At 41.6% G+C, this 15464-nt stretch overlaps 1 protein-coding gene across 2 annotated transcripts in view; it reads left to right on the top strand.

Moving 5' to 3' along the window:
• Nucleotides 1-15437, top strand: part of tesk2 (testis associated actin remodelling kinase 2) — a 29180-nt gene extending 13743 nt beyond the window's left edge. For both annotated transcript variants that reach the window (XM_075482812.1, XM_075482813.1), the window contains exons 6-13: nucleotides 3220-3366; nucleotides 4473-4555; nucleotides 6880-6964; nucleotides 7486-7569; nucleotides 8503-8589; nucleotides 10101-10239; nucleotides 11761-12294; nucleotides 13079-15437. In XM_075482812.1, coding sequence (XP_075338927.1) covers nucleotides 3220-3366; nucleotides 4473-4555; nucleotides 6880-6964; nucleotides 7486-7569; nucleotides 8503-8589; nucleotides 10101-10239; nucleotides 11761-12294; nucleotides 13079-13389 — 1470 coding nt within the window. In that variant the 3' untranslated portion in view covers nucleotides 13390-15437. The remainder of the gene's footprint in view (nucleotides 1-3219; nucleotides 3367-4472; nucleotides 4556-6879; nucleotides 6965-7485; nucleotides 7570-8502; nucleotides 8590-10100; nucleotides 10240-11760; nucleotides 12295-13078) is intronic.
• The last annotated feature ends 27 nt before the right edge of the window (nucleotides 15438-15464 follow it).

Raw genomic sequence — 15464 nt, 5'->3', positions numbered from 1 at the left:
AGTAGAAAAACTTTATTCTCCAGCCAGGGCAGGAAATTTGTATTTTATAAAATACGCATAACTGTGGCCAAAAAGCTTCATCTTCATTCTGAAGAAGAGAAACATGGTTGAAGATGCTCCCAGACTCAAACACACGTTCTTAATTATACTGATTGTGGTGCATGTTGTCGCCTCAGCGATGACGGACGAGAGCTTTCTGCTGTGGCATCCTCGAAAGCATCTTAAGTTTACACACATTCGCACACTGTAGATGTGAATTGCTCCACACGTATGAGTATGCATACACAGACCCTGCGGTGGGTCTTTCTTTTTCCTGCTGCAGCGTAAACGGATCCTCTTCTGCAGCGTCAGAACCAAACCTGGTAGCAGGCTCGTGGTGTTTTGTTACCTGACCCCCACGATGACGCCGTGCTCAAAGGAAACTTGGAGAGAAGTTACTGCGTGGCCCCAAGTTACCTCCAGAAACTCACTGACACACACACACACACACACACACACACACACACACACACACAAACGCATGCAAATCCACATACTGCACAGCATGCAAAAGTGAGGAAATGAGTTACTTAAAGTACTCCTTTAACTCTTTATAAAGGATCTTTAGAACATATCCACTGGCATTGTAGTTGGATGAGAGTAACATTTACACATGAGAATGATCCTTTCGAGACTCTCGTCCTGCACCTTGTAAGAAATGCTACTGCAATCATAATCAGGACTAATGGTAAGTCATAACCCATGGCGGGATTATTCAGCTGTTTGAAGCTGCTCCCAACAGAAAACAAGGATTCTTTGTTTGAGCCTTTCCAGGCTTTTTAACCTGAAAGGCAGACGGTGAACATTTATGACCTGGCATATGTTTCTTATTTCCTCACTGCTCTACATTGTGCACAGTCAAGTTGTGGCTGTTGTATTTGCTGAGTGGAGTGATTACTGTGGTGTATTAGCTACTCCATAAAAGAGGATAAAGCAAATTCCAGGAAGAAAACAAAAAAACATGCCCGAATAAAAATACAACTTTATTTCTACTTTTAGTTGACACAGCGTGCACGCTCCTCTGTAAAACCAAGTCATTTGCATTTTGGAGCAGGCACAGTTTATGCCTGCTGTGTGTGCGTGTGCCGTTTTGAGTCCTGAATGAGATGGTAAAGGGGAGTTGGATTAGTCTGAGTTTAAAATGTCTCCAGAGGAGTTTTCTCCTGTTGTATTTCTTTCCTCTTAACCCCCAACCAGGCAGACAGCAGATGTTGAACTCTGTGGCTTCTGAGGAATCTGCTGGACAAACACTGTAATCCTCTGATGTCTTGAATCAGAGTACATATATATATATATATATATATATATATATATATATATATATATATATATATATAGCTCACTCTTTAGGGTGAAGGCATTAGAGCTTCATCATGTTTTTTTTTTCTTTTGCTTTAAAAAAACAGTTTCTTTTAAACCACAAGTCATTGATTTGTTGGTAGTAAAGTCAGAACAATGAAGTACTTCTTCACTTTCTTTGAACAGACAATAAACTGTTGCTTCTGAACTTTTTATTGCTCTGAAAACTGTTTAATGTTTATTTATGAGGGTTGGAGTTCCGTAACGCACGAAGTATAAATGATTCAAAGTCCAAATGTGCTGAGTTAACTGTTTAAAATATAAGCTGCACGTCTAAATGATCCAGAATGGAGCATGCAAGACATTATTATGGCAGGTGACGTCATCCTTCTGCGGTGATGTGTCATCGTACTTATGTAGTAAAGGGCGTTGTGGGTCATTTTCAGTTCCAGAGGCGTTACAGAATTCGATTTGCACATATTGATTTAAGCCCTGCCTGGAAGTTAAATAACGCTCAGAGGGGTTGCACGAGTACAAACATGTGGAAATACAAAAAAAGAAGAATGTAAATATTTCTTGGTGACCTCAGTTCATGTGTGCCAACTTTACACCCCCTCCACCACAATTTGCGAAGTTGAAAGATGAAGTTTGCGGTTGCATTCTTTGCATTCTGTACGTGACCCTTCCATCGACTTCCTATTCTTTCTGCATCACATTGAGTTAAACTTGGTTAGCACTTAATGTTTTCAGTATCAGAGCTCCCATCATCTGTTTCAGCCTTTTTAGCCTTTAGTCTTTTGTGTGGATGCAATATAATTATTATTTTTTTTTTTAAACTACATCCTGTGGGTATCATTCGATATCTTCAGTGCTTTTTGAAAGCTTGCCTCACAAAACACTTAAAATTCAAATTCTCTGGAAAGATGTTATGAGTAAGGATTTATGTCTGTGCTCAGCTAAAAGAAAACTGCGCATTTTACTCGTTTTTTGGGGAGAAATCGATAAATAGGTTGAACTAAAGCAGCTTTAAGCTCAGTTTATTATCAGCATGAAGAAGCAGTAACCTCCTGCCATCACTAACCCCCTCTTTGCTCTAATTCCATGCCTGTCAGTCATACCAATAACCGCAGCTAAACCAGACGATCCCTCGCCCCACGTCGGCTCTCTGTAGTTAAGCACTGTTGTTCATGATATGTGACATGAGATTAGTGTGTTAGTGAGTTTGCATGCAAGCAGGAAGGTCAAGCAAGTTCCTGAGGATCAAAGCAGACAGAGTAAAGGACCCTGAATACTTTAAACCCGCTGAGCTGATTGGCTGTCTCGTCTTTCCGTAGTCCAGCATTTTTAAGGACCAGACACTCCACATTCATGCATGAGAAAACCAGCAGTTTTATCAGCCTGCTGAACAGGCCACAGGCCTTTTTTTTTTTTTTTTTTTTTTTTTGGTCAATACATCAGCAAACCCACCAGGCTGATGGACGGTCACTAAGATGAGCTGTTGGTTTGAGCGCTTCCCCTTGTAGTTTCAATGGGTTCGTGTGTTTTAAAAAACATGTTTTTGTATTTTTTAGTGAGCATCAAATACTGTTCCTGACTCAACGGGTATTAAACGTCAAAAATCAATTACTTTTTGACAAATCATGTCTTTGAATTCTAGGAATTTGTGCTGCATGTTTTCAGTTCCTCTGCCAATAAAAATGGACATAAAACCTGTTTTTTAGGACACAATGTAACCAGGATTCAAGCATGATTTATTATTTTTTTTAAATTACATTTTTATTTAATCTAAGCTTCTAATCCCCCTTTTTAAACCTTATTTGCGTGTGAATATGTCTGCCTCTGTGTTTGTAAAATGTGTGGCATGTGTTTCTTTTTCTTCAGTACATCAATGGCGGAAACCTGGAGCAGCTTCTCGACAGCAACAAACACCTGAGTTGGCCCAGCCGGGTGAAACTCGCCTGTGATATCGCCAGCGGTGTGGCCTACTTGCACGCCAAAGGCATATTCCACCGGGACCTCACCTCCAAGGTTAGCTGAGGCTAATTGGTCATTAACAGGAGAAAGCGTAGCTTAAAGTAGATCTGCAGGTCTGCTGATAGCTGCGATGAAACTCAGTCCCGACTTCCAACGGATCTGCATGACTCATCATTTTGTTTGGACTCCCTCAGTAAACATGTTTTATTGGTATATTTCTGTGAAGAGAAGACTACAAACTTAAAGCAGAGGAGAAAACATGTCTTCTCTTTCTCCTTCCACTTACTGAGCTCCTGTATTATAGATTGAAATATTGATTGCTTCTAAAGGTGCATAGTTTCTTTAGCAGCTTTTTCTTAGTTATAAGCTGAAAGTACCATAAAACTGTTGAGTGTTTTTGAGATACTGAACTCTCTTCCCAGTCCCGTTAACCTCCCTGTAAAGAAAACCGCCCAAACGCTGTTTTTACTCTGTATGAAGCAGCTTTTAGGTTTTTAATCTGCCGTACAGTCATGATCATTTCCCCTCAGCTGTAGAAAAACAAACAAGTGCACTTTTCCTTTGACTGGATGAGACAAACAAGATAGTAGACTCCTCTTTTGTAGATGCCTCTGAGGATTAGATGGTGTGCTCCCCACCCTGAGAGTTCACAGACAACACAGTTCCTCAAATCATTAAAAAGCCATTTTACTGTAACTTCCCTGATGATGTGGTGTAGAAATTATACTGTATACCTCCATAATGAAGGACTCAGAAAATGGGAAGGAGTCCAGTTGTGCAATGAATTCATGCACCACAGGCTGCATCAGTGACAGCGACGCGCATGAATAAACTGTGGCTTCATGGACCATTAACATACAGCTCAGCTAAGGTGGCGGAGCCCCTCAGCTGCCATTATGCTTCAGATGAGAGTTCAGGGAGAAGCTGCCAACAGTGCATTCGTTTCTTTCCAACAAATAGTGAAAGAACATTAACAAGCCCTCTATTTTAGGCTGAAGAGGAAGAGTCTGAACCTGTAATGTTTCCGAGCTGTGAATTTAGATAGGAAGTGCAGGTTTGGCTGATAAAAGCTGAGCCACAAAATGCTTTGTGCTTTGAATCCTTCTGTGTTGCAACTTCCTCAAGTGATCGCCGGTGTTTTTGGTTTTCTGTGTTCACAGAACTGCTTGATAAAATGTGATGACAGCTGCTACACGGCAGTGGTGGGAGATTTCGGCCTGGCAGAAAAGATCCCCACCAACCTGTAAGGAGACGTCACCGAACACCTTCATTTACACGAAAATACCCGGCCCTCGCTCTTTATTAGTGATAGAAAGACAGTCGGAACATGATTTAAAAGGAAACCTTTTGTAAGCTCATTTTCTTCTGCTGTGTTTGTCACAGTTATACTGACTCATGTTACCAGAGTTGACGGTGTGTTATGAAAGGAGCTGGCTGGAGGGATGACATTCCCCTCCAAACATATTCAGCTCAGTTTTGTGTCATGTATCACACGTTTTCTGCGTTTGACTCACAGCCTTTTGGCAGTCATTTACCGACAAAAAGCCTTAAAAACCCCTTCGACACAGATAGTCATGGTTAGTAGGCTGATGGAAAACACCAGACACCTGTCAGTCACAGCCGCTGATATTCTTCTCGTTGATGTGAAAGGAGGATGATTCAAACTGTTACAGCATGTCTGCTTGATGTGTAACTAACCACATGTGTGTTTGTATGTTAACAGAAAACTACTTATGCTTGCTTTGATGTTTATGTGCCCCCTCGTGGCTAAAAATCCATTGATGCCACTTAAAGAAACTTATGACTTCATCAAGATGTTTTGTTGCAGTAAGACCAGCAATTACCTTTAATTGATTAATGGCCGTGGCAGTATTTTTGGTTTATGTGAATGGGCTGCATGGCTCTCATTATGAAAACCCACAGAGACGGATCATGTCAAATAAGAAGTCAAAGTCAAATTTATTTGTATAGCACATTTCATGTGCAGAACAATTCAAAGTGCTTCACATAAAATAAAAGCATTACAGCATGGAGTGTAAGAAGCATTAAACATACATAAAAGAATATAAAGAGAAACAAAATAATTTAAATGAATTTAAAAACGAGCAACAGTCTAGATAAGTTAAAAGATATTTCATGCATAGACACATGAGAACAGAAATGTTTTTAACCTGGATTTAAAAATGTCTCCATTTGGTGAAAGTTTAATCTCCACTGGCAGTTTGTTCCACTTGTTTGCAGCATAACAGCTAAATGCTGCTTCTCCATGTTTAGTCTGGACTCTGGACTGGACCAGCTGACCTGAGTCCTTGGATCTAAGTGCTCTGCTGGGTTTATATTCTCTGAACATATCACAGATGTATTTTAGGCCTAAACTGTTCTGTGATTTGTAAACCATCAGCAGGCTTTTAAAATCTATTCTGTGACTGACTGGAAGCCAGAGTAAAGATTTTAAAGCTGCTGTGATTTGTTCAGATCTCTTAGTCCGGGTTAAAACTCCAGCAGCAGCGTTCTGGATGAGCTGCAGATGTTTAATGCTCTTTTTGGGAAGTCCAGTTAAAAGAGCATTACAGTAATCGAGTCTACTGGAGATGAATGCATGAACCTTTTTATTCCAGTCTATCATCTTGTTGTATCCTCCTGTCACTGCTCACTCACTGCAGTGTGTTCCTCCTCGTCCTCCTCATACCAGGCGCAGGGTTATTTATTAACACTCGGGTCATACGCTAACACTAACAGCCGCCTCCACAGCTCACGTTCTCTGCTTCAGTGTTTCGATAACATGAGGATCCTCTTAGCACATGGTTTCACTCTTTAATTCTGCAGAGCTACAAAGAAAGAGGGTGGTGCTAACTGTCTTCTACAGTGTCCTCAGGAAGGATTTACGAAAGCGCAAAATAGTGTCCGTGATCATGTCTATCTTTGTATAAATGTGTGTAAACACGGTCATGAACTTGACGAAGTGTAACCACACCCATGTCTTATTTTCTTGCCAAGTGAGAAGCTGCAGTTTTCCTGGCAACCATCGTCCTGACCCTATTTAACCCACTTTGAAATCTAATTAGAGCAAAAGCTAAACGCTACTGCAATTAGGATTCATGACGGTTTAAAGCCATCCAGGAAAAGTGTGCTGGGTAGAGTTTAAAGCTCCAGCTTTGTTTTAAACAGAGGTGCTGCCGTCTACAAACATACCGAGCTTCGACCAAAAACAGGAACTCACTCTTCATGCTGAATTGTTTACACCGAATGCTCATCATTAGTTTCTTTTATTCAGCAGCTTAAAAGCAGACTAAAGATTTAACGCACACCAATGACTCCAATCATGCGTTTTTTTTAAATGCTTATATTTGATCCCGCTAATAAAAGCAAGTCAAACCTTGTGATTCTGAACTTTAGGAACATATTCTGGTCTCTGGTGATTATTTTTCACATCTCTGAAACATGAGCACAGACACCAGGGTGCAGCTCAAAGCTGCAAAGATTCTCACACTTTCTGGCACGCGTGACTTCTTCGCTTTCGTGACGCGTTGGACATAATTAGAAATCCTGTGTTTGTGTTCTGTTTAGCGCTGAAGGAGAGAAGCTTTCGGTGGTTGGTTCTCCTTTCTGGATGGCTCCAGAGGTGCTGAGAGATGAGCGCTACAACGAGAAGGTGAACCGTAACCTCCATAAAACAGTGCAATTACATCAGATTGGATGGCGCATTTAATTCAAATACATCCGTTTTCTTTGAATTAAGAAGAGAAACACCGGAGAATTTGAGTTTTTCAATGTTCTGATCAGGTTTACACTGATTATGGATTATTAGATATTTACTGTAACAAGGAAAATAAGGGAACAGTTGGCAGTGGGGCTGCATGATGTTAAGAAAACTGTGATATGCAGAATACGATAATATAATAACACATATATAAGTAAATGGAGTTAAACTCAGGTGTATTATCGAGGGCTGCATTCCATTTTGCAGCTGTGCACGCTGGTTAGTTGTTGAACAAACACTTCATCTAACCCTCATTGTTCCACCTGTGCTTATCACACGGTTTAAAGTTGAAATGTCCGGTGTGGAAAAGCTCGATAGCTTACCTTTATGATAGTTCACCTTTCTTTACGAACAAACTGTGCATTAAATGAGTCTTTGTGTGTATTTTTGAGCTCATTCTGTGGTATTTTCAGGCCGATGTGTTCTCCTATGGGATAATCCTGTGTGAAATCATTGCGAGGATCCAGGCTGACCCTGACTTCCTCCCCCGAACGGAGGTAACTGCTCACCTCTCTTTCACCTGCGCTCCACCTCGTGATCTCAGATACCCAGTCTATGTGTTTGCAGTGTACACAGGCTGAGCCTGTTGATATCCCTCGATCTGTTTACATGATGAACTATTCTCACACGGACCAGCAAAGGAATGTTGATATCACGTTTCCTAACCTAATCTTGCGAGGCAAATATTTAGTGCTTATTTTGTGAAGTTATGGCTGAAAAGTCTGCCTTGTCTGCACAAATCTGTCCAAGTAAACCTAAGTATTAAACATTATTCTAACTGTCTTTAAGATATTTAATGTGTGGTTGATGGTATGATATCATACACCATTTTTTCTTACAGTCTGTGTTGTTTGATATTGAAACCAAGCCAACATTAATTCAACAATAGTAATGACTAGAAACTGTTTGCATCCCAGGCTTAGAGCTGAATCCGTGTTGAGGAATAAGTTGGTGCTTATTGGTCTTTGATGGTCTCTAATCAAATCAAATCAAATTTATTTGTATAGCACATTTCATGTACAAAACAATTTAAAGTGCTTTACATAAAATAAAAGCATTGCAGCGGGGAGTGGAAGAAGCATTAAAAATACATAAAACAATATAAAGAGAAACAATTAAAAAAAATGTAAATGAATTTAAAAATAAGCAACAGTCCAGATAAATTAAAATATATCGTGCAGATTTCACACATGAGAAAAGAAATGTATCTGAATCTAAGCATAGTGGAACTTGGCGTTCCACAGAACAATGTCAGAGGGATTAGTTTGATATGAAACTGGCTTTGGCAGTCGAGTTACACGATGTCAAACATCTGCTGGAGCGGGTCTGTCTCCATCCTTTATCCCTCTGTTAAAGTATTCATTTCCTGTTTGTATTTCACGTGTCGTACATCAAACCTCTTTCTGTCTCCACCTCCCTGTCCTGAGCAGAACTTCGGCCTGGACTATCACACGTTCCAGCACATGGTGGGAGACTGTCCGCCTGACTTCCTCCAGCTGGCCTTCAACTGCTGTAACGTGAGTCCGCCGCCCCGTCACTCTTTGTGCTTCAGAAATGATGATTTCTCTCCGATAGTAAGCTGCTGACTTTAAAGTGGCTGCTTCGGGTCATAATGAGTCCCATGTTTCTCTGGATTTATTCTTTTAATTTCTTAAGCAACTTTTATTTCCTTGTTTAGAAATAAATGAGCAATCTGCTTATCTGACTAATCTGATTCGGCTTTATGTCCAGGGGGTGTTCTGCTCTCTGCAGTTGTCAGATTCAGCTTTTCTTAGTAGTCCTGCATTGATTTGATAAGTTTTTTTTAAGCTTCATAGATATAATTTCCCCCGTTCCGTTTATCTCACAACACTACATCTCTTGACTTTAACTGTGGGGTGACTTCTTTCCATTCCTAACTTTAATTACACCCACAGAAGATCAGGGCATTAAAGGTTTTGGAGCTCCCTGCTGATTGATCCCATATAGACTCCTTTATCCCTTCTCATCCTTGTCTGTTGTCTCGCTTTTATCATCCTTGTCTCCCTTATCCTCCTTCCAAGTCCGTTTCCAAGGTTTTTTTTTTTTTTTTCTTCCAAATTATTTTAACTGCTTTGCCCTTTCCTTTGCTTCCGGGTCTTTGTTTTGAGCCACATATTTGTCCCAAACGACAGCATCCAAGGGGGAAAGATGAAGCCAGCATCTAAATGCGAGCTCCTTAAAGGGCCACTTGAAGCTTTTTTCAATCTAGAATCGACCCCCATTTAACATTACAGCAGGAATAAACATGTTTAAGGGTGTACTTTCATATAAAGCACCTTTAAGACTTCACTTTTACAGTGTTATAGGCTTTCGTTGACAGATGAGTTACCCAGTAGACGTATAGTGTCCAGGGGACCATGTCATTTCATTTTCATACTTTCCACTACTATTCTTTACTCTTGCTGCTGTAACTTTGTGGAATTTCCGCTTGTGTGAGGAATAAACTTCTATCTTATCTTATCTTTAACCCACCATGGTGAGTCAAGCTGGTATTATACGATCATTTCTTCCCATCATCGTACTTTTGCAGCAGTGTCTGCTGAGCCAAAGTGCAGCTCCAATAAAGTTTACAAAGGAGTCTCGCTTTGTGCCACTAAACGACGCAGAATAATTCCTCGGTTATTCAACCCTTTAAGATGCAAAGTTAAGGCGTGTGACGATATCTTAGTGTTGCGAAATTACCACGACTGCAGTATTTACTGTTGTAATGTTGGTACATCGGATGGAGCATCTTTGAAAACAGTTGGGACCAAAAAGACCTCCTAAAATGAGACTTTTCCGAAAACCCGGACAGAACTTTTGTTTCTGAACTTCTGCAAAAACCACTAACCGTATAGATAGAAAACATTTGAGCGCTTAAACTTGTCTCAAAAACAATACAACACACACTTCCAGTATGTTTACCCCACATCTCAAAGGGATGTGTAGACTGGATGCAGCACACAGTGTGCATCTGAATGGGTTAGATTAAAGGTAATGTGGATGTTTTAACTGCTCCTGTCCTCAGATGGATCCTAAACTCCGCCCATCCTTCCCAGACAGCGTCAAGCACCTGGAGGAGGTCTTCGCTCGCCTCAAAGTTGAAGCAATGGAGCACGAGTGTGTTCCGCTCAGCGGCGACAATGACAAGAAAAGCATTCCCAAAGGTATCCGCGCCGCACGCTCACATCACTCTTAACTCTTCTTTGTAGGAAGACGATCCAGGAACCCCGTTTCACCTCTACATGCAGACTTTTCCTTTCCTGACAACACTTCATCTTTAAAAAGAAAAGAAAAGGAAATATTTGATCCCATGTTTGCACTGTCCTCCCCCAAAGATACTTCAGCAGCTTATCCGAGGGGCATTTTAATGAAAGTGGACCCCAGTTTGACCTAACTTATAAACCTCATCTTGACTCGAAGAGGAAATTTGGGCTGAGATCAACATTCCTACTCTGAGACACTTGATCCATGCAGGTCAGGGTTTCACTTCTAATTCGGTCCAGCGTGCAGCCGCCTGCATGTCTGACCATCTCGGGGTCAGCAGGCAGTAATGTTTTTGTTTAGACGAGCCAAGCGGCTCCTTTTACTCATTATGTCACAGGATGCAGGCGCGATTGAGACGAGTGACAAATGCGACACATTTCTTCCACGTGGTGTTTGGTTATAAATCTGAATGACGCAGACTCGATGTATAAAACAAACGTCTGAGCCTGTTGACAGGACAGTAATCTCTTATGAAGCCGTTGTTGTGGAAAGCACGGCTCGGATCTGTTGATGGTAACGTCAGGAAGGACTCCTCCTTCCCTCCTTCTCTGTCCCCGTCCTTCTTCTCGCCACCGATAACATCAGCATTTCCCGAGACCTGGATCACCCCTAGTAGGAAGTATTACTGTAGCATAACATAAACAAGAAGATGTTTTTCCGTGGTCAAACTTTCCCTTTTTACGATCACTCCGAAGGGCAAAAATGTGTTATGGGAGCGGGATGAAATGAGATGTTTGCTTGCTTTGTTCATCGGTTTAAATGCGCGGGCTGTTTATATATTTCCCTGCATGATTTGTTTTTTACATATTTATCAAATCAAATCAAATTTATTTGTATTGCACGTTTTATGTACAAAACAATTCAAAGTGCTTCACATAAAATAAAAGCATTGCAGCAGGGAGTGTAAGAAGCATTAAAAATACATAAAAGAATATAAAGAGAAACAAATAAAATAATTTAAATGAATTTAAAAACAAGCCACAGTCCAGATAAATTAAAGATTTCAGATTTCATGCATAGACACATGAGAAAAGAAATGTTTTTAACCTGGATTTAAAAATGTCTATTTAGGCAAATACGCTTGTTTCTGAACTAGGGTTTCTGTTGTTCTCACTTCAAAGTTATTGAGTTTTTACTGCACTGTGAATCGCCCTTTGTGAGAGAGTTAAATCTGACGAATCCTGTCCAAACATCTGTTTAAATACCTTTTATCCAGTGCCTTAGAAAACAGTTTAAAACTCCGGGTTTGAAAGAACTTATTGCTGCCTGTACAGAATTTAGCACCTGTCGCCACCTAGTGGTGATATTGAGTTCTCACTTTACCTCCAGTAACAAGTTTAAGAAATACTTTCACAGTTGTTTCTCATGTCATGCAGTTACAAAAACTCTTTTTTTTTCTTTTTTTTTTTTCTTCGCTTAAGGGGAGAAGATCCAGGGCTTCAAGCGGCTGAACCCACTCGGTTTCCAAAATGATAAAATCCCTCCCAAATCCCCGCGGCCCAGGCGAAACATCTGGCTCAGCCGCAGCCAATCGGACATCTTCTCCTGCAAGCCGGGAAGAAAAATCAACGTCCAAGATCCGTACTACAACCCCCCTACCTCCCAGAGAGCAGCCAAAGTTCGCAAGATCAACCCTTTCACTGCTCGAGAGGACCTGTGCGGGGGCAAGATCAAGTTTTTCGACGTGCCCAGCAAGTCCGTCTTCTCGCTGGTGTTTGACCTTCACTCGCCTCCAGGAAGTGCGTTCAGCCACCAGCCGTCCGCTCACGGACCTGGAGGACCCCAGCAGGAGGCGTCGTATTACTGGCAGCAGCTGCCAGGAAGGCAGTGCCACTCCTTACCGGTGTCCCCCCAGGTGCCCCGCTGTGAGCTCTTCCAGCTCGCAGCTGCTGTGGGCTCCAACAACAACGGTTCTGTTACCTGTAACTCCGCTCAGCTGTCCACCACCCTTCCAGGTGAGTCTGGTGCCTGTTCGTCGTCTGGGACGTCAGAAAATAAGCTGATTAGATATTTATGACTTTCCTTTACAAAGTAGTTGAATAATGTGCGACATGTAAACATAAGATGACTCATTACCGACCTTAGCATAAAGTTTTTGTGAAGCTTTCTCATTATCTAAAAGCTCTGGAATTGGAGAAGAATGCAACATTCAGTCCTTGGAAAAAGGAAGATTGCAGTGTCTACCCTCCATTCCCTTTGTAGTTGGATGGAAAATATTTCTATGCACAGAAATGCTCGCAGTTGGACCCGTAAAGAGGGGGAACGCCATGAGCAGCAACCCTCTAAAGAGCCCTGATTCTCCAAAAGCTTTTTATGAGTGTTTCTGGCATCCACTTTTAAATTTATATCCTAAAAACGATTAAGTCGGTTGGTAAAAGACCCCGAAAATAATTTCTTTGGACTAATGTCCATTAAATAAAGCTTCAGCAGCAAATAACAGATTTAGGTTTGTTTAGATATCTCCCAACCTTTCAGGAAACGGTTTGTTTATTTGTTCACATTTAGTTCAAATGACACGAGTGGTGATGTTTGAGCTCAGTGTTTGATGTCTCATACTTAACACCAGCGGAGCTTTTGTTCATGAAACAAAAAGAAATGAGGCGCCTTCTTTGCTCTGCAGGGGAAGGATTTAACTCGAGTCACTTGCATGTAAAGATGCAGCAGATTTCATGTTCTCAACTGGTTTAACCAAAACACAGAGGTCAAATCAGCATGGAAATATTCTTTTTTCTCCCTCAGCGACTAACTCCAGGTCTGACGCAGGACTGACGGCCCATGACGTCCGACAGAAGGCGGCGCTGGGCAGCTGGGCGAAGAAGTACGTCGTGGTTGAGATCCCACCTTACTGCAGGCAGAGAGGAGGGGGCGACGACGAAGAGGTGGAGAGGATGGAGAGGAGGAAGGGGGGGGACAAGGAGGATGCGAGTGCTGAGAGCTCGTTTCCGATGTTCACCGGCAGCGAGACGGACAGCGGAGAGGCGATGGACTGCTCCAGCAGCCGAGAGGAAGAGGGGGAAAGACAGAGGGGGACGGATGCGTGCTCGATGTGAAGCGTGCAGAGGTGGATGAAAGGAGGAGGTTCAGGAAGACTCCGACTCCTGACTGTGAGGACGGGGAGGCAGGGAAAATATGGGAAAACTAAGATGTAAATTTAGAAAAAGCAGTTGATCTTCTTCAGCTCTCAAGTGAATGTATCACACGCCGAATAAATACGCCACTTGATTTAGATACTTAACTGTTTTTCAAAGAGCTATCACCCAGGTGTGACTGATTAGCGCACAAAGCTTTTATCCACACACTCTGCATAAAGATTATTTTTCTGAAAAGGTTGTTTATATTTAATTCCGCGAGCTGTAGATTTTCTCTCTCGTACTCGATGTCTCGTCTGTGACGGAGGAATCCGAAGATCCCTCGAGGAGTTGTGTGTAAAGTTGATTGTGTTTAGATATTTTTCTGTGTTCATCGCGAGACGAGTTCTTGTACATAAATCCGAAAAACAAACCCCAGATCTTTCCCATGTTACTGTGCGCCGAAAACACTCACGAGACAGATGTTTGATGTCATGCTCGAGTTTGAAGGCGGGTGGGGGGGGGGTGACATTTGACACCTGTAGTGTCTGCTGAATTCAGATAAACAGCAAATTCAGGATGGAGATTGTTTTCGGTTTAGGTTTAATGTGCAATTTGTCCCGTTCTGTTTGAAACCTCTCGTGTCTGACTGTATGCATCCACTTAAGCTCAGCCTTTGCAGCCTGTTGTATGTTATTATGGAGCCTTTAAGGACGTTAGGCAGCGATTCTTCTCGGCTGTTTGGTTGCTACTTGAAGACGAAGCTGCCGGTTCGTATGATCATCATATGGCTCAAACTCTCGTCCGTGGAAAATTCAGTTGAAAACCCAACTCTCAAATTTCACGTGTAAGAGTTCTCAAAAACACCAACTCTGTTTAAAATGGTCAAAATTTAAGCCAGAACACAGTTTATTCATCATAAGTAACCAGCCTGAAACAAAGCTGAACTGGTAAGAATTTAGCCGCCTTCTTGGTGTGAGACAACCAGGAGTTTGCGGCGGTTAATGTTGGTAAACCTGAGATGTGCATACAGTTAGGGGCTTCTTAAAGATCGATGTTCATTTGACTGTTTTCTCTGAAACCGAGTTATCAACGCTGGAACTCCTCGCGGATTCTTTCCCATCGTGTTATTTTAACGAGCTGGTGCCGAAACGATGCCAGTCCAGATCTTACTGGTCTTGCTTTGGAGACCAATCCATTCACTCTGAAATGTGTCGGATCGATCAGACTGGCACGACTACCAATTATTAATGCTGATTTCTGAAAGCGAAAGCAGAATCCTAGTTTGGAGGAGATCTCAAGAGATGGGCTCACTGGAATCATTTAGCTGGAGAGCAGAAAATGATTCGGTGGAACAGATAAACAACATCATATCTTAAACAGAAGGGGGGGGGGGTGCAGCACAACCTGCTGTTTCAGAGGGCCGGATGTGCAGCTTTCTGCTCTGTAAAGAAAAACTAACTGAAATAATCACAGTGGAATCAGCCCAGTTGTTCTGAGTAGATTCATAAATCAAATTATTGTATGATTTTCTAAACATCTGGCTCCTGTTAAACGTTGTACTCTACACTCCATCGAGCGTCCAGAGCGGACTCTTTACTGTCCGTTTTCTTGTGTTAAAGTATTTTAAAAGTGCTGTAAAGGTTCCTCAGAACAGTTTTCAGGGCACAAACCTAAATGACTTATGAAATCAGTTTTTTTCTGAGTCATGTTTGCCTCAGTTCCCGCACTTCCTTTATGTGGCTTTTGTACCCGTCTGCAGATCTCAGTCCGATCGCGTCAGCAGGAACTCAACCGCCCTTGTACAGTGAAAAATATATATATATATATATATATATATATATATATATATGTGTGTGTGTGTGTGTGTGTGGAGCTCTCTCATCACTACTTTTCTATGCAACATTTATCTCGCAGTTTTACAGGATAAAGGATCTAATTTGATATTTATGAAAAACATTTAATGTCTTACCCTTTGTATATTTCTGTAAAAAGTTTTACCTGCCTCATTGAATACACATTGAGATGTTTTTTGGGGTCTTTTTTTCCAATCAAAT

This window comes from Odontesthes bonariensis, chromosome 14 (assembly GCF_027942865.1).
Source record: "Odontesthes bonariensis isolate fOdoBon6 chromosome 14, fOdoBon6.hap1, whole genome shotgun sequence".
Classification (NCBI taxonomy): domain Eukaryota; kingdom Metazoa; phylum Chordata; class Actinopteri; order Atheriniformes; family Atherinopsidae; genus Odontesthes; species Odontesthes bonariensis.
This window is presented reverse-complemented; position numbering and strand designations above follow the sequence as displayed.